Here is a 20,759-nt window from a genome sequence, read left to right as displayed (position 1 = left end):
AACAAACAATATATGCATTTCTAAAGATAAAAGAGCCAAAAGGCCACAAAAAGAAAAATGATTTCTGTTTCTTCCACTGCTTCTACTTGAGTTACAATTACCATAAAGAAGAGTTAGTCTTGAAACACTTCCACTGCTTCTACTTGAGTTACAATTACCATAAAGAAGAGTTACTCCTGAAACATACACAAAGAAAAGTTTAGTAAAAACTTATCTAGTTGTTCTGCGATCAATGTATGAAACTTTAACTAATATACTAATAAGACAAAACATCAACACTGATAAAGCTATACTGATAAAAATAATTCAATTCCATTCAAACCATTCCATTCAACACAAAAAAAATTCAATCCAAACCATTTAATTCACAATAATCGAAACTTGAAAAGATGATTAAATCCTATAAGACTATCAACCTTGCACCATCTTTTGAAGGACTTCCACCTAAGAGTTTGGTCACACGTTGGGTGTGAGGATTATCAAACAAAATCGCGGCACCTATTGATGGAAAATAAACCACAACGCAACAGTAAAAGAAAAAAAAACAAACAATAACATTAAAAAAAGAAGAGATAAATCGAATGTGTCTAAAGAACAAACTTTCTTCATTTTCGAGAAACATGATGTGTCGGTGTCGTGTTTTTGGTGTCCTTAGTATGTAATTTTAAAATTGAAAATGCTACTAACCTGAAATAGCTCTGAAGCAGCATTAACATTCCCTTCTTTGAGCTTAGCCATTGCCAAATCATGATAACCATTCCTTTTCCTAAAACAACCAAATTCACACAAACATCAAAAAAATTGATTCAAATCCTAAAACTTGAAATGAAAAATTTAAAAAAACTGAAATAAAACAAATACTTGTTCCTCTCTTTCTCAGTTGCTGATTTGCAAGGAACATTACCACCATCAAAAACAACAATCGATGTTACTTTATAGTACCGAAGTAGATTCACTCTATGCATAAAGTATTCAATGTAACGCAATTCTTTTCACTTTCAGAATCAAAACAAAGTTCCATAAGGCATAAATAAGCTAAAACCAAAACAAAAACAAATAAAAAAATCAATACAATGAATGAGTGAATTTCAAAACTGGATAAAAAACATATTTTTACTCACCTCCTTTATGAAGCAATGAATATGCATCAATACCCAACTGCAGATTTTGCAATGTGAATGAGAATAAGCTATGAGAATGAAAAATTGAACACAGCCCAGATAAAATTTTGAGGAAAAATCAAAACTTTGTCAAAAAAATATTAAATCTAACAAACCATTAACCATGAAGCAGTAAAACATTTCATTCAGAGCACGGTCATCGTCGGATCGCCGGTAAAACACAACAACCATTTCGAATTCGACATCCACCACACTCATCGCTAGAAATCTGTTGTCGTTGCCACAGATCTACCACCGCAATAAAAAAAATCCAATAAAAAACAAACATCAGAACACCAAATCAATTAAAAGAGAAAACTTTCAAATTTCATAGTATGAGTTATACCATTCAACAACTATATAACATCACATATTTTGAGTAGTTTAGCAAATTTAAAAAATCAATTCAAATTAAAAGAAAATTTAAAACAGACAGTAAATCTGCTGCGGAATTATATGAATGGTTGTTACCTTTGTTTCTAGATTTCACTGGTGAAACGGCGACGGAGCATCATCAACCTTCAAACACAACAAAAAAATAATAAGCGATTCGAATTAGAAAAAATGATTCAGGAATTGGTTCAGATAAAAATTCACTGTTTTAATTGTTGGTTTGTGGTTCTTGAATCAATGGTTCTGTAATGTAATCGATTGATTTTGTTTCTGTACCCATTGTTATGGGTTTGGGGTGAATTGAGATTCTCAATGGGAAGTTAGGGATTTGGATGCATCCCTTTTAGGCACATGGTGAAATTCCAATCAGGTCATATATATATATTTTTTTTGATAAAATTTGATTTTTTTTAGAGGTGCATCTACGGAAGCATTTTAAATCAGTGAACGTTGGAAAAATTCAAATTAATTCAGTTCAGGAATTTTTTCGTAGGTACATCTACGGAACAGTTTGGTGCCAGAATATTCCGTAGATGTACTTAACCTTGGATGTTCACATGTTTTGGTAGGACTGCAACTAACCTTGGTTTTGGTGTGGTAATAGGAAGATCGAATAATGGATCGGAAAAAAGGAACGCTTTCGTAACAATATTGTGCGAAAGAAGCGGGAAATACCATACTCCTCTAAGGAAGTTTAAAAGAGACGACATGAATACTAGCAAATACAAGTGTCCATTTAAAATCCGTGGTTATATGTTGGCTAGCAAGAAGTGGAAATTCAGTGTTATTTGTGATTTGCATAAGCATGATTTATGCTCAAAGTTACAAGGTCATCCTAGTGTATGCCGTCTCAAACTGGAAGAGAAGACATGTATTAGTGACATATCCTTGAATCTTGTCCAATCGAAAAATATACTTACCACATTAAAACGGAAGGAACCCGACAACGTATCAAATATAAGTCAAGTGTATAACATTTGATACCACAATAATAAGGCGATTAGGAGAGATAGAAGTGAGATGAAACAACTGTTGAACTTGTTGGATGATTACAAATACGTGTCACGGTACAGAACTTGCGACATTGGAGTTACAACATGAGATATTTTTTGGACTCATCCTGATTCGATAAAGTTTTTCAACACGTTTCAATAGTGCTTATTCTCTATTCTTCCTACAAGACCAACAAGTATAGAATTATGTTATTTGAGATGGTCAGCGTTACATCCACCGAGAAGACATGCGCGGTTGGTTTTGCTTTTTGGGAGTGCGAAAAAGAGGATAATTTTACATGGGCATTAGATGTGTGTCAGCCACTTTTGAAGAAACAAGTTGAGATGTCTAAGGCAATTGTTACGGACCGCGATACTGCGTTGATGAATGCGGTGGCAAAGGTATTTCCTTCTTCCAATGCATTACTTTGCTGATATCACATAACATATAATGTGAGAAGTAAGGTTAAACCCGCCGTAGGGACGAAACAAGAAGAAGCCGAAGGTGGAAAATCAGTGAAGCCCGGTGTGATTGTTGAACAAATAATGGATGCATGGATTTGTATTATAAATTCTTCGACAAAAGAATTATACGCCGATTCCGTCATTTAATTTGGGAAAGTATGTGAAAAGTATCCAAATTTAGTGAAATATGTTGAAAGCACCATTCTTGATAAGGTGAAGGAGAAGTTTGTCTGTGCGTGAACTGATATTGTCTGACACCTTGGGAATACAACCACCAAAAGAGTTGAGTCGGCACATGCTAGTTTAAAAAATTGGTTGGCTAATAGCAAGGGTGACTTACACACCAGTGTTAAAATGGATGAGATTCCCGGAAATAGGACATCTTATTGCATGCGCATATGATATGGTGTGCATTGACTTGATGTGATACGGGTTTTTGGAAACCTTTTTCCCACTCTGCACCTACTATAAATCCAAATGATTGCATCATGTGTATTAGATGGCTTGCAAAATCGAATCGCTTTGTGCAAGTTTACTTGAAACCGGGATGCCCCATACCACATACGTCGCCAGAATGGAGATGCCGAGACGTGGCCAGATCTTTTTGTTGATAGGATGCACGAATTCAGAAGATTGAACACCATCGAAAAGGAAAAGTCAAAATTGGAACCAACAATAGATTTAGCCGACGACAGTTCTTTTGATGTGTTTTGTATTTTGGAAGTGTAATATATGCACTCTTTAACATTGCAATATAACTATTTTTTGTCAATTATAAATTCTAATATGGAAGGTTAAGTATGTGTTTATGTGTTTATAAATTCTCGAAATAGCACGATGCGAGAAGTGAAGTGCTCAGGGACGGACAACTGGAGGTGAACTACGGAAGATGATATCATTTTAGAAAGCGTGAATAATGAAATTAGGGGTGAAGAGTCGAATAAGAGGAAAGAGGATTCATCGGAATCATCTAATCAAACACATATATTGAAGGATTTGAATGAGATAGATGATAAATGTAAGCATCAAATTAAAGAACCCAGGCAAGGGGAATTGGAAAAGTTATAGTTCGACAATATCGGTGGCAATCAGATCCCTTCCAATGGCATAACAAGCGAATTTTCAGCACCAGCTGTGGTGGACGGGGAAATAGAAATAGAAATTCATATGAAAATGTGTTAACCAAAATGAAATATTGGGAATCTATTTTGATTATGTATGTGTTAGGGGTGATCTCACTATGAATGCAGTGAAGCAATATATGGTGAAATTCTGGACATTCATTGAGCTCCCTGATTTGTACTACAACAGTGATGGATGCTTCAACTAGCGGTTCAAATCTTTCCAAGATAGTGATATTGCGTTGAAGAAAGGTCCATGTACAATATAACATGACGATGTTTCTGCATATATGGAGACCTGATTTCTCTCTGAAACATGATATGATGAGAAAAGTGCCTATTTGGGAAAAGCTTCTAAAATTGTCGTTACATCTATGAGGAGCCAAAAGTTTAGGTAAAATTGACAGTGCTCTTAGAATGCCTCTCTTTACTGATGAATGTAATACTAATAAGTTGCCTGTATCATATGCTCGAATTCTAGTCGAGATAGACATCACTCAAAAGCTACCAGACTTTGTGAACATTAAAGATGTTGAGGAGAAAAGGCTCAAACAACCAGTGGAATATGAATGGAAACCCCTATTTTGTGAAAACTGTAAGGTGAATGGGCTTCAATGTAAGGCGAAACTAATCATAGGTCCTAAATGTTTCCGATAGGCACTTATGTGTATCAGTACCAAATTACACTATATGTAATATATATCTAGATGTATATTATGTGTGGGTGTAAGAATAGGTTTATTCAACCTTCCCCCTTCTAGACCTCTTTGTTTCCATATTCTCATGCACAAATGTAAGTATAGAGTGAAACCTAAGAGAGAGGGGGGATAAATTAGGTTTTACAAAATTGGGGTTTCCAGAATAAAGTGATAAACTAATGAATGACAGTGCATAAAAATAAAAGTGAAGAAATGTAAAAGCAACTTAGTGATTATACTAGTTCTCCTTATGAACTAGTGGTACGTCTAGTCCCTCCATATCCCGTGAAAGATTTCCACTATTTTAGATCTTTTCATATCCTCACACAAAAATCTCTTACGATCTTCTAACATAAACCAACACAAGACATCAATACCACTTTCTTTTACAACAAACACCAAAACTATGGTTGACTTTAAATATCCTAGAATCAAATAACCTTTTACAACAATCACCAACAGCTTGTGATGATCACACCAAAGCACAATGGTGAAAAACCAACACAATCTTGTATAGAATTTTGAGTAATAGTTAACTTGGTTTGAATTCCACGATAATCAATTTGATCTTTTCTTTTTCTTGATCACAATACAATCATACATATACTTAAGTGCTCAAAATAATATAATAAAACTCTTTTTCAATGACATGAAAGTCATGTACAAAGTTTCATTTTAATGGATATATGAACACTTGAAAAAACTTGCTTGAATTATATGAAAAATGATGTATGAAAAAGGTAATTAATAAACTGATGTATTTTAACTTAATTACATCTCATTATGCCTATTGATTTCATGCTATGTTTTGGAAAAGTTTTATTATCATTGGCAATGCTTTGGAATCACAATAGTTCATGTTATTCAAAATAGTATGCTGTTTCACAAAAACCTTACAAATTACGGTGGTTTCAAACTGCCACTGTTTACGAACCATGGTGATGTTTTAAGAAACATATCAATTATGGTTGTTTCAAACAACCACAATTTATGTGTCAGTGTGTTGTTTCCAATAACTGTAAAATTGCAATGGTTTCAAATCACCATAATTTACAAAAATCAGTTTTTCAAACAGAGAGCACATTAATCGATTGATGTAAAGGGTAAATCATTTGACTCCCTTAAAATTTTAAATTTTGTCTTTTAAAAGTTGTACTTAAGATAACAATCATGCATGAACGTCTAAGAAACATAAAATGGTTTAGATGAAAAGATTTCGACACTACTACAAAAAGTATATATTATCACGGTTGGGCGAAGTATTCCACCATGGATGATGAACCATAGTGATAGTAAGTGCGCTACTTTCCATCACTCAATAAAATTATTAAACATTAAATCACAACAACAACAAACACAATTACTAACTCTTGAATCTGAACAACAACAATAAAATCAACAACTAGAAAAACAAAATCAATAAAATTTGTAAACATTATATCTAAAAAATAACATTAAACATTTTACCTAATACATACTACAACAAATAACGCTTTTCATGACGAAGCTTTCACGTAATAAAAAAAACCAAATTTTTATTCTAAGGTGCGCCATATATATATATATATATATATATATATATATATATATATATATATATATATATATATATATATATATATATATATATATATATATATATATATATATATATATATATATATATATATATATATATATATATATATATATATATATATTTGGTTTCTTTGGATTACGTGAAAGCTTCGTCATGAGAAATATATATATATATATATATATATATATATATATATATATATATATATATATATATATATATATATATATATATATATATATATGCTTCGAATCCAACTAATGCACTTTATGTTTTTATTTGTTAACAACTATAAAGTAAATGAGTTATACATCCCGATCATATTATTTGATAAACTGAGGGATAAAATGATCATATTTTACTATAAAAGACTCGCTGAACAGATTTTACCCTAATACTATCTTATTTGTAGTCGCCCCACTTTCGAATACATCATTTTTTAGGATGAATTGCAAAACTGAAAAAAAAAATGTTCTTCTAGCTTGAACAAAATATTTTTCATCTTTTGCAATCCATCTCAAACAATTATCTTTATGTTGTTGTCGTTGTTGTTTAAGATTTTGAACAACTATTATTTATTCCTAAAAATATTTACTGGTGGATTGTAAGTGCTGAAAAATATTTTCCTTTTTAGGATGCACACACTTGATTAGAAGTTAGATGCATTCCAAGCATGCATCAACAATCTTGGTGAAGGCAAGTCTGACATTCAAGACGAATTTCTATCACCTTGTATGGGACCTGGACATGCTGCACTTTTCATATTCTAGATAAACAATCTTGATATTCTGCAAAGATTTGTTGCATACAATATATTTTTGATATTCTGGTTAAATAATATAACCATTTTAAAAAAAATACTCTAACCCTTCGGTTTTGGTTTAAAACCGAGGGGTTAGAAAATAATATTTTTTCTCAAAAAATGGTTACATTGCTTACCTAGAATATTGAAAATACATTCTATTTAATAAATATTGTGTGCGACCTGCTCATGCTATAATTTTAATATTATGAGTAAATAATTTGATATTTTGCGAAGATTTGTTTCATACAATGTATTTTTAATATTCTGAGTAAACAATGTAATCTTTTTTGGAAGAAAAATTTATTCTACTCTAACCCCTCGGTTTTACTGAAAACTGAGATGATAGTTAAGTGTTTCTTTCACTATTTTCATTCAACGGCCTTAAACAAATCTTTGTTGTCCATATAAAGGTTATCAATGCTCAAGAATCAACCCTTAGTGATCTGCGTGAAACCTAATGGACGTCCATTATATAAGTTCTCTTACGAGATTGAAAATCTAAATGAAACGATTGAAACATAAGGAAACTTTGAAAAGTTCTCTTCGGTGGATTGCAAGAGCATAAAATCAACTAGGTTCAAGGTTTGTTCTATTAAACTTTTATTTATACCGAAAATATTTTTGATTATTGATATTAATTATCTTACCCATTTTTCTACCAGAAACAAATTCATGCAAGATCTGTACATAATATATATCCTTTAACAAACTCTTTTGTTTTTTTTTTTTGAGAAAAGAGGTTCCGAGTATTTGATCATGCCCAGAATATAAAGGAATAAAAGATCCAACAGACGATCTTCATGGAAAATTAATATAATATTCTCTGTAAACACTATAACGAGTTATATTTAAAAAAAAACTAATGACCTCTCGGTTTTTATGATAAACGAGATAAAAAAGACGCTAATTTTTGTAAATAATAAAAGTGTAGAAACTGGGGTTCGAAATCATGCCATGATAAACTTTTACCTTAAGAGTTTTTAAAATCAAGGTGTTAAGTCATTCATTTTCATTCTGCCCGTTGTTACCTCGATTCTTTTGCCAAGATAAAATGCATTTCGTATATGACATTAGAAGCGCTCTTTATAGCAACGACAACAATAAGAATTAACATTGCTAACTCAAATTCATGTTTTCCTTGCCTTGTTCAATTTAGAGAGTAAATGATGGAGTTCCGAAACTTGTTAATGAATGAAATAATATTTTTTTTCACGGTAGATAAAAAGTTGCTTAAAATAAATAAATAAAAAGTCAAAACTATTGGTACTAAAATTTGAACCCATAATCAGACGCAATTTTTCACCATAGTTATAATTCTAACTGTGATAAAAAGTGGCTTAAAAATAAATATAAAAGGTAGGCGCAACTTTTCACCACGGTTAGAATTCTAACCATGACCTTAAAGCTAACAAAACGGGTTGTCCGTGTTGAGCTCGGGTCTTTAGTGGGCTGGGCTAAAAAGTCTGGAAATTAAACAGGCTACAATTTAGTTTGTTCAAGGCCGGCCTTTTACGGATTACAATTATTCGAGTCAATGTGAATTATATTTAATATTTATTTTTTTCACTTAGGAAATTGATTTTAAAAATAATTAATAGATAATAATCTAAAAACTAAATGAATATTTAGTAATAAAATGATAATTAACTCACTGTTATCACCAAGTAAATAACTCTCCATCAGGGTTTTAAAAAACGGTCCGCAACCGCAAAAATAGCCGCGACAAAACGGTTTTGGAAGTGCCGATACCGATACGTTATCACCGTTTTTTAAATTAAAGAACAAATTATGGTTAGCTCATACCGCGACGACCGCAATCACACCTATACCGACTGAAATTGCAAAAATCTTTACGCAACCGCGACGCGACTGTTATCGTTTTTTAAAACCCTGCTCTCCATGATCCAAGTTAACTCGTAGCAGAGGTACTTTCCAATCATAGAAGCTAAAAGGGAGGGGCTGTCACTAGTCCGCAAATGATATTAGACAAAATCAATTTTGATGTTTTCCAAAGTTAAATGTAACACAAACCAAAATACAAAGAGGGGATTAAACAATATATGATCTTTCATTTATTTAAATCATTATATAAATAGGAACATGCAAACATAATATCATGTGCACACACACTGGCATAATTTATTCAACACATTACGTATTTCTTTGAATTATTTGTTTAATTAATTGAAACTTATTTGATACTTAGGTGATTTGTCAGGGTTAAAGAGACCAAAATGTTGCTCAGTTGATGCACCATTCTTCAGATTTTCATCAAACATGGCAAACAAGTAAGTCTCAATAGCTGTACCAGGCTTCAACGGAGTCCCATTCCCACTCTTTACGTGATTAATCAAATTTTTATAATATGTAGAAGCATTGTCGACAGTTGTGGCTCCATCTCCACCAGCAGACGGCCATCCACTCTCAGACACAACTATCTGCAAACTGGATCCTCCAACTTGCCCAAGTGCAACATATACTGAATCTAACTGCGCATCAAAGAGATTTTGGTAACCAGCGTCATTGTTTCCTTGTTGGTTAAAAAGAGCATAGTCAAGATGAATGTTTTGTTCATTTCCGATATAAGCAAAGTACGGATACACATTTGCAAGAAGTGGTGATCCATTGCTCACTAGGAAGTTGATGATTGGTTGTATATATGACTTTGCTTGGTCAGTAAAAACACCATCCTTGGGAGGATAGGAATTACCGATCAAAGTCATGTCTATTGCTATTGAGACCTTGATTTGGCCTTGTAAATTGGCTGATGAAATTGCTTTTTGAATGTTTTGTAAAGCAGTGAGAACGTATTGGGCCTCATTGTAATCAGGGTGAAAAAATAATATGGTAAGCCTTATAATTACCAGACATGCTTGTTGACCAACTACAACTATTGCACCTTTTGCTATTGTTCTTGAGGATCTTACTAAAACGATTCTTCTTGATAACTTCAAGCAATGCCATCGATACACTTGTAGTTGCGGCAGTACAATCCCAAACATCACCGTTATCTTTTGACAATAGTTTGGATACTTTTGAACTGTTATATTGATCCAGAGAAATATAAATTAAAAAAACATATCTATAATATGTTAATCAAGAAATAGAATCCATAACATACATAAAAAAAGCATCAACATAAAACAAAAACAAATCACCAACACAAGACTCCAACTCCAACGGAGTATGCGTCATAATGTCATGAAAAAATGCAGTGATATAGATGCGAGCATACAGGCACGAGCAACTTCAGGAGAATGTCTACTACTCAATTTTCTGCATGATGAATAATGAGGAAGGCTAAGATCCAAAAATTTTGAAATGATAAATTGCGGTAGACACGATCATTGCCAAATATATGGTTAATATTTGAGAAAAATAATTTTAAGGAAATCAAATACTTGTATACAACCATAAGCCATGGTACCGGTGAATATGGCGAAATCACCTTAAAACAGAATCAATAACAACTATGAAGAACGAAATATGTTTGGAATCACAATGAATATGGAGAAATGACGCAAAATCATATCTAAACCAAACATTTTGCAATCATCGTCCATTTCATCTTACTTACCTACTGCAACAAAAGTCTCAGCTGTATAGAATCCTATAATTGAATAAGATATTTTAGTATGCAATAATATCATTTTAGCCATCATTATACAATGAGCATCGGGCAGAGGTTACTGTGCTTAATCGCTGGCCCATTCTGCTGATTTTTGGCCAACAAAGCCAGTAGTTCTTTCCCATGTAAATGCTGCTTTGCCTGCATACGTCGATGTCCAGAACCTCCAAAGCAACACTCACAATTACGACAACCTGCAAAAACTTACATTGTTTAACAATCAACTATATAGTACAAAATGTTACATAGTATTTATACGACACTAACACCCCTAGGCAAACCAGCATTGCTATAGCGCGGTTATGATAATATTCAAAGTGTAAATTAAACATGTTCGCGTTTTATGTATGTAGGATTATCGAAATAAAATAAAATCCAACTGTATCAACTTCAAACGATAACCATAATAAAATAAAATTCAAATCATAATAGGATTATCCAAATGACCAGTGAGAACAATCAATGTCATAAAATACCAAACCTCTAAAATAAAGCGAAATAGTCAGACCATGGAACGCAGCAACGACGACCATTGTGCCATTCATGCTTTTCATCAAACACGTGGAGGGAAAACTCAGATATGCCTTAAATCAGTATGTGGAAACACGAAAGTTATAGTCAGCTAAGATAGATCACTGTGATTGCAACAGTGTGGCCATAGATTATGCATAGATCATTATAACACGCACCAACTGTCTTACACGTTTGAGCTCTTGCTCCAGCTGTATCAACTTCAAACAACATGCTCCACCCCGTAGGACATGCTCTCTTTATCGACATTAACAGATTAATCATCAATGTCCTGCATATAAAAATCTCTAATTAATCATCAACGACATTCTCCCCTTGTTTCCGTTGATGCGTGTGCGTTTATGATGCTCCGAGTTGCTTGGGCTGTCAAAAGATATTAGGTAAAATTACAAGAAGGTAAGTTTATAACAAATTACAATTATAAAGCTGGTAAGTTTCCACATTCACAACCAAACTCTGCTAATGAACCTGTTGAAGAATCTATTATAACCTAGAAGATCAATAGAAATATCAAACATAATAACATATGGATATGGTCAATGCAATTAAATAGCTGCATTACTAACCACGCTTCATTACTAACCCGTTGTCGAACCACTTCAGAATCCTAATTTCTACATAAATACAATTAATTCTGAAACCTTTTTCCACATTTTGTACATAAATATTCTTGCACATTGTTTTTGCTCTCCAATTCATCTTTGGCCTCAACAACTCTATCTCTGTCATTGAAATAAAAAAATAGGGATTAGGGTTTATCAATTTCAGCTATATAAATTAAAAGGGAAAAAATTAAAACCATACATAAACAATCTCCTTCTCTGTCTACCCTTTTCATACAACGCTAAAGCCACAAATAGAAAGTCATTTTTTTCACCATAGAAATTTCAATCCGATTCAGTTTTCCAACATTTTCCCCCTTTCGAGTGAGCCAAGACAACCAAACTTGAAACAAAAAAACACTAAATCAGAAGAAATAAAAAAAAAATAGATGAAATCCTTAAATCACAATCCAACTTATTCGTACGCCGTAAACCGATTCACACAGCATTGTTGTTTCGGTGTATTACGAATATACCAAAAGAGGGAGAAAATGATGGTGATGATGTTGTTACAAAATGAAGGTTGAGAAAGAGGAAAAAGAAGATGAGGGAGAAGGTTGAGGGAGAGGAATAAGAATAGGACCTTCTGTAAGCACGCTTGGGAGAGAGAGAGAGAGAGAGAGAGAGAGAGAGAGAGAGAGAGAGAGAGAGAGAGAAGTGAGAAAGTGAATAGGAAGAGAGAGAAAGATTGAGAAAAAATTAAGGGTATTATGTGATATAGTAGTAATGGAAAGAGTTGTTTAATAGTATAATATGTCAATTCAGTGTACAAAGACTCAAAAACCAACAAATTTAATAGGTATAAAAATAATAGAGATGGATAGAATGGTGATTTTCATATGTATAGATTTTTTTTATATGGTAGATATTTATAACACTATATAATCACTAAAAGATATTATAATTAAATATTTTATAAATTATTAAATAATAATATAATTTATAATTTTTGGCTTAATTGCACTTTTGGTCCCCTAATTTGAGTTTTTTAAAGTTTTAGTCCCCCTATTTAAAAAGCCAACTTTTTTGCCCCTAAACTTGACCTCACTTGAGATTTTGTTAGTCCCCCTCCAATTTTGCTTACGTGGCATGGATGACTAGGATAAAAAATTTATTTTTAATTAGGTGGAAATGATGACTTAGGATAATTTATTTTTAATTTGGATAAAAAATTACACGTGTCAATCATAACGGGGATAATTTATTAATTAATCTTTTTTACTTAATAAATAATTGTTTTTATATTTATTTATTTATTTTAATTGAAATTTATTTAGAAATATTTTAAGAAATTATTTAAGACAAATTTTAAAAAATCACTTGTCTCCTATAGGTTTAGACCCATTTAAGTAGATCAATCATTAAATCGCACAAATAGATAGTGGTTTTACCTAATGTGTGCTATATAAACATTTAAAATTACTTCAACCCAGGCAATGTGGGACTGTTTCCTCAATCTTGAAGCCTGCACTATCATCTTTCTCAATTTCTTTTCCTTTTTGCACCATCATCTTGAACATTGTTGTACCATCATCTTCCTCAATCTCTTTTGATACTCTGATTAGTTTCCAACTTGTTTGGCGTACGAAATTGTCTTTAGGAAAGCTAAATGATTAAACATTTTGTTAATTGATGTTAATCCTCAATCTCTAATAAAAATGGCTGATTTTTTTTTTTTTTTGCTTTTTTGACAATGGTCTTATACCCAAATCTTCCTCATTAGTTTGAGGAAATTTCTTTGGCCACCTCCCAACCTTCTAGCTCACCTCTGGTGAAAAACCCAGAATACCCCTGACTTCAGAAATGAACTTCCGAAATGGTGGAAAAAGGTGTTTTCGGAGATGCATCTCCGAAAGCGCCTTTTTTTTTAAAAAAATTGACTTATTTCGGAAATGCACTTCCGAAAACACCATTTCGGAAGTTCATTTCCGAAATACTGCGCGTTTTGCAGATTAAGCAAAACAGCCCCCTCCCCCTAATCATTTACCCTAATCTTCTTCCAAACTCACACCCCAAGAGATTTTTGTGCAAACCAGTTCCAAGCTACCTCAAAGGCTCCAACTACTTGCTCTATTACATTCAAAAGTCCTCAAATCCATTCAATCGGTAAGCATTTTGATTTTAAGATCTATGATTAAAATGTATATTAGGGTGTTTACAAATAGCAAAAAATGTATTAGGTTAGGTTTATACTGATATTTAGGATGTTTAGAATGTGATGACATAGGTTTGATGTTTGGTTTTGGGGTCTGCCATGGGAGTTGCAGAAAACTCCATCGCAGGGGTGTTTCGGAAGTTCATTTCCGAAAACACCTCCATCCCAGTTTTCGGAAATGAACTTCCGAACTGTATCAGAATTTCAATTATTTTTGTTTCTTCTTTTGTCTCGCATATTAATCGATTTCAATTGTTTACAGGAACATGTCAGGCAACCAACCAGCACGCATCAGACAGGGGAGAGAGTCTCAAACTGCGTCGGCTAGAAGCGAGCGGGCGGCGGCGCAGCAGGCGTCGACCCAGAGACGGGGGCAGGGCCGGGGACGCCGTGTGCGAGTTCCCGTGGACGTGGGAGAGGGTACATCTGCTTCAGGATCTAGGAGTCGGCTGGCTCGGGTATCTTCTTCCCGCCAGCGAGAGGAGGACGAGGAGGAGGAGGAGGTGCCAGTGCCATACTACGAGCCGGAGGGTGTACCGGATGTTGACCCTCCAGCCGGGGAGGAGGATGAGCAGGAGGATGGCTATCCGGGAGGGCCCTTTGACACTTCCGTGCTGATTCACTACCACGATCACGTCGCTCGGCGGATCTGGGAGGGAGAGGTATTTTTTTAATTTAACCGTTTATTTGTCACCATTTTTTATAATCTAACCGTTTATTTGTCGCTTATTTAATATATGTCCGCTTATTTAATATATGTCGCTTATTTGTTTTTTTTGTAACAGGAGAGAGAGCCGCTGAAAATGGTTAACCACGCCCGCAAGATTTTCGGTCTGTTTAAACCAGCAGCTGAGTGGTTTAACGACCATGTGCGAGGTTCAGGGCTCAGCGGGCTCTGCATGACGGGGTACACCACGATCAGCACCGGCATGCAGGGGGCATTTGTGGAGCGCTGGCACAAGGAGACGTCCTCTTTCCACTTGCCGGTTAGGGAGATGACGATCACCTTGCACGACGTGCAGTGTCTTCTCCACTTGCCGATTAGGGGGCCGCTGTTGACCCACTCCAAGATCCAGAGGGTGGAGGCCATTGAGTGGATGATGCTCTACTTGGGCATGGAGCACGAGGTTGCTCACTATGAGTGCGCCACGACTTCTGGGCCTCATGTCCGGTTCACCACACTGAGCACTTATTTTGAGCATCATCTGGACGCGGCTGCCGAGGCTGAGGGCGCGGGTAACGAGCTGTTCACAGAGTATCACCGCGGCTGCGCTCTCCGGTGCTGGTACATGCATGTGGTAGGCGTTGCATGCTTTGTGGACAAGAGTGCCAGGTACGTCGATGTGACCTACCTCCGCTACTTCATGGACCTGGATACCGTTCACCAGTGGAACTGGGGGGCAGCTACTCTGGCATACCTCTACCAGAAGCTGAATGAGGCCTCCAACTGGAGGACGAGGCAGTTGGTCGGATCCTGCACACTGATTACGGTACGTTTTATTTTAATACATTATCGTATTTATTTATTTATTTATGTTTCGTATTTATTTTTAATACATTATCGTGTTTCTGTTTCAGAGCTGGATCATCTCCTACTTCTCCCGCATCCACGGCTTTCACATCGATCCTGTGTACGTGGACGCCATGCCCAGGGCCACCAGATACGCTCTCCAGAGGGGGAACGATGCGGTGGGACCATACCGTCTGTACTTGGACCGCACGATGCACGACGACGTCACCTGGAGGCCGTTCGTCGGCTACGCTCAGATTGTCCCCTTTAACGGCATTGCTCTATATTCAGGCTGGTTGGCATGCGGGACCGACATCATGGTCCGGTATCTCCCAGAGCGGTGCATGCGTCAGTTTGGATTCGTGCAGCGGATACCCAGGTCACCGTTTGAGGCTGCTCCCGACACAGTGACCCGAGTGCAGCTCACTGCCATATGGGCGGAGTGGCAGCAGCATGTGGTACCGCAAGAGTACCGTTTCACTCGGGTCACACAGGACTGGCACAGTGAGGAGGGGTACGTCACATGGTTCTACCGGGTGTCCCATCCTCTACTGAGACCCGACGTTCCCGACGCTCCTAGGCCAGCACATGAGGAGATCCTGGAGAACCAGCAGGCCGAGGATGACCACGCCATTGATCTCCTGCCGATCTGCCAGCGGATAGAGATGCTTGGGCGGGACGCCTTAGATCGGGGTGTCGTTCTTCAGGGCGGTCCAGACGCAGTCGCCGTGATGGAGGCGATCGTCACTGATGCGGGCCGTGCGGCGGGGTACAGGCGGCAGAGGAGGGCTCAGGGTGAGAGGGTTAGGCACACCCAGTAGTGGTCGGGTTTATTTTTTTTTGTTTTCGGATTGTATATTGCGCACACTATTACTATTTGGTTCGGCTTGTATATATTATTTGGATTTTATTTATCGTATTAGTATTTTCAGTTTATCTGTTGCTAATTTTATTTGGCGTTTGCGTTTAATTAAAATGCGAGACTGTTTAAGAAAAAACATAAAAAAAAACACACAGTTTCTGCATAATTCGGAAATAAACTTCCGAATTCACCCATGAGGTGTTTTCGGAAGTTCATCTCCGAAGACACCCCCCATGAGGTGTTTTCGGAGATGAACTTCCGAATTATGAATTTTTTTTTTTAAAAAAAAGCGCTTCGGAAGTTCATTTCCGAAGCAGGGGTATTTTGAGATTTTCGCTGGGGGTGACCTCCATAGGGAGGTGGCTAAAGAAATTTTCTTAGTTTGATCCAACTTGGAGTTGTTTTTTATCTCCTTGAATTTTTTGTAAATAAGCTTAAACTCTCAACTCTCATTTTCAACTCTTTACTTCTAAACAAGTTTCAATTCTGAGTACATTTCTAAACAAGCTTCAATTGTCAGTTCATTTTTAAACAACCTTCAACTTTCAGTATGCTGTCATTCTCCAGATGCATTAATTGGAAGAGACTGATATGAAATTTACAACACTTGTGGAGCCATCAATTCATTTGGAAAGGAATCAAGGTGATCATATAGTCTCACCCAATTCACCACCACCTAGTATAGATTGTTCTTTTCTTGATCCCAATTAAAAATTCTTAATGTGGACAATGAGTTCTTCTTTTGATCACAAGTAAGTATCATTACTTAAGTTAAATGTATATATTTAGTATAGACATACCATAGACAACCTTAATGTTGGTATTCTAATTCAAAAGGTAGGAACTTTGGCTCATGTGATGTTGATGCAGTATCTAAAACTTTTTCTTTGTCCCACATCGATAGTTTAGCTAATATTGTAGGTTTTTATAAGACTTTTACTACATAGCAGATTACCAATTGGGCGTGAGCTGGTGCTTCAGTGAAATTTACTTAGGCCCAAAATAATAAGTTCTAATTTTTATTTAATTAAATTAAAAAAACTCAATTAAGAATATAAAATATTAATTCTTTAAAAAGAGCATATTAATTAATAATTATTTCCACCTAATTAAAAATAATTTTTTATCCTAATCATCCATGCCTCGTAAGCAAAATTGAAAGGGGACCAACAAAATCTCGAGTGAGGTAAAGTTTAGGGGCAAAAAAGTTGACTTTTAAAATGGGAGGACTAAAACTTAAAAAAACTCAAATTAGGGGATCAAAAGTGCATTTAAGCCATAATTTTTTTTATAATAATATACTTTTTAAAGATAAACTAGTGAAATGTTTGAATCTACAACCTTACCTATGATATCCCTTGCACCTCATGGTAGATTTAAATTATATAACATATATATCCAATTCCATAGAGATTAGATTTTATTTATTTTTAATTTTATAAAATGGATTCGAATAAATAAAAAATAAGTAATTTGATTTGGTTTGATTTATGTTAGCAATATATATATATATATATATATATATATATATATATATATATATATATATATATATATATATATATATCAATTAAAACTAAATAGATGAAAAAATTTGATTTTAGTTGATTTAATAGGATTGATATTTTATAAAATTTAAGAAATATATAGTAAAAAATCGGCTTTGACTAATATGCATAAGGATTTACTTATGCACCATGCATAAGCCTACATAAGTCATTGGATCATATTTTTAATACAGTATTGAGTATTGAGTGGTGAGTATTGAGTATTGAGTGGTGAATATTGAGTATTGATTAATAACAATTGATGTCTAGAATTTGATCAAAGAGTCCATAATAATCTATGCATGTTGCATAGATATTTATCTATGCACGGTAACTGCACCCTAAAAAATCTAAATAAATATTCCAGAAACAATACATATAACATAAAAGTATCACAAGAGTTAGGATAAAAATATATATAATCACTAAAAGATATTATAGTTAAATATTTGTTCAAATTACAGGAATTAAAAGTAATAATAAAATATATAAAATTTTCATGGTATAACATATTTATCCAATACGATAGAGATTGGATTTATTCATTCATATATAATTTTTTATAATCTAGATTTTTTTTTTTAATAAAATGACATCTAATTTATTTAGGTTTATTTGATTGATTTAGTTAGATTTAGTCCGAAAATAAATGATAGTTAAAAAAAACTGTTTTATGAGTTTGATTTGATTTAACAAAAAAAACAACTTTTTCTATCATTACGCGGTTCTAAGTTCTAACCTCTTATATATATATAAACTAAACCTAAACCTATGTCAAGAGAACTCATAATGGCTTCTACCACCTCCAAGTTGAGAATGAGACTTCTCATTGACACAAAAACAGAGAAAGTGATCTTTGCTGTTGCTTCAAAACAAGTTGTAGATTTTCTTTTCTATATCCTATGTTTGCCTATAGGTAGTGTAATAAAGCTTCTAGGCAACAACGGCATGGCCGGTAGTATTGAAAATGTGCATCAAAGTGCTCAAGAGCTCAATGAGGTTTACATGCATTCTAAACAATCTAAAAGTTTTCTATTAAATCCAATTGCATCTATCTCTTCATATGATTTCTGTAATCTTCTTCCTACAAATGATGAGGATGACATGCCTTCGTCTTATTCATCCGGGCTATCTGACTTTCTTCCTGAGGACAAGTCAAACGAGGATGATGAAGAAGATAAAGACTCTGACAAAGAAAAGAACAATGATAATGAAGAAGAGGAGAGTGAGGTTCACGACTATTACTACGAAGATGGTGATGACTATTACTATTATTATCACAAGGAACAGGCTAAAGACAATGAAGATGGTAACGATGGTGTCTACTATGACGAGGAAGAAGGATATGGCTACGAAGATGGTGAAAACGGTGATGAATATGATTCTGAAGAACAGGCCTATTACAATGAAGATGGTGACAATGACATCTATTATGACGAGGAAGAAGCCTATGGTTACGAAGATGGTGAAAACGGTGATGAATATGACTATGGAGAACAGTCCAACGAAGATGGTGATGATGGTGTCTATTACGACGAAGAAGAAGGATATGGCTACGAAGATGGTGAAAAGGATGATGAATATGACTATGAAGAACAAACCTATCACAATGAAGATTGTGACGACGGTGTCTATTTCGATGAGGAAGAAGGCTATGATTACGAAGATGGTGAAAACGGTGAAGATCAAGCCAATTACAATGAAGATTGTGACGATGGTGTGTATTTTGACAAGGAAGAAGGCTATGGCTCTGAAGAGAATATTTCAATTAATAATGGATTTGTGAAAGAGAAAGTAACTTTCATGGTTATGGATGATTTAGTTATTCAACCTTTTACTTTTACTTCAATGATTGAAGTTGTTAACAAGTTTAATATTAAAGAGATTAGAGAGATGATTGTTGAGTTGGGAATGAATGAGGTAAGTTTACCTAATCACTTAATATCTTGTGTTTCACAATTTTTTATCTAAACTTTAATTATAAAATTCTAACTACTGTTTAATTTGATTTTTCTAATAGGGTATCAAATTGCTTAAAGCTTCCTTGGAGTCGAAGATGGTTTTGACCAGTATTTTTGTCAACAAGGAATATTGATATGGGATCATTTGCTGTATTTTTTTATAGATTAAAAGTTTTGATGTGTTTGACATTTGTTTTGTTCAAGATGATTTGTGTTCTATTTTTAATGAATAGTTTTGATGAATTATGTTTAGTATATCATACACTTTGGGTTTACTGTGATTTTTTTTTTTTTTTAAATAAGCAAATTGGAATTAATGGAGCAAAAGGGATGCTCCTACCCAAAACAAAGCGGAAAGCTCCTACCTCTCAAAACAATCAAGAGGTCGAATATTCCAAAAGTAAAAGTTACAAAGATTAACCGGCTTATGATAAATCGAAGTCCACCTCCAAGAAAAAAGAACTATTTCCGACATACACTCGGTAAAGCTGAACGACTCCTCCTTGAAAATCACCGCATTGCGCTTAGACCAAATTGACCAAACCGTGGCTAGCCAAATTATCCCCACCAAACTTCTCTTCTTTAAACAGGAAACTTTTTCACAATTGTAGAAGAAATCCCCAAACTCTTCGATAGACAAAACATCGGATATTTCAATCCACATATACACCCTTCTCCAAATTCGGATAATAGGATCACAAGAGGAAAAAAGATGAGACTTACTCTCCTCCACCACCCCACAAAAAGAGC

The 20,759-nt window shown here is 34.6% G+C and overlaps 1 protein-coding gene across 1 annotated transcript; it reads right to left on the bottom strand.

Moving 5' to 3' along the window:
• Positions 1-9,354: 9,354 nt before the first annotated feature.
• On the bottom strand, positions 9,355-11,621 carry LOC131605297 (glucan endo-1,3-beta-glucosidase-like). Its single transcript, XM_058877671.1, has 4 exons — positions 11,543-11,621; positions 10,904-11,035; positions 10,791-10,823; positions 9,355-10,253 (listed from the first exon to the last, which is right to left on the bottom strand). The coding sequence occupies exons 1-4, from the start codon at positions 11,619-11,621 to the stop codon at positions 9,394-9,396; spliced, it is 1,104 nt and encodes a 367-aa protein (XP_058733654.1). The 3' UTR covers positions 9,355-9,393.
• Between the last annotated feature and the right edge of the window lie 9,138 nt (positions 11,622-20,759).

This window comes from Vicia villosa, linkage group LG5 (assembly GCF_029867415.1).
Source record: "Vicia villosa cultivar HV-30 ecotype Madison, WI linkage group LG5, Vvil1.0, whole genome shotgun sequence".
NCBI lineage: Eukaryota > Viridiplantae > Streptophyta > Magnoliopsida > Fabales > Fabaceae > Vicia > Vicia villosa.
This window is presented reverse-complemented; position numbering and strand designations above follow the sequence as displayed.

Excerpts from the sequence above, each read along its gene's own strand:
- LOC131605297 (XM_058877671.1), bottom strand. The coding sequence starts at position 11,621 with ATGTCGATAAAGAGAGCATGTCCTACGGGGTGGAGCATGTTGTTTGAA. Across the intron at positions 11,036-11,542 it reads TGGAGCAAGAGCTCAAACGT|GTTGTCGTAATTGTGAGTGT; the intron begins GTAAGACAGTTG and ends AAGTTTTTGCAG. Across the intron at positions 10,254-10,790 it reads TGAGACTTTTGTTGCAGTAG|TTCAAAAGTATCCAAACTAT; the intron begins GTAAGTAAGATG and ends TCAATATAACAG.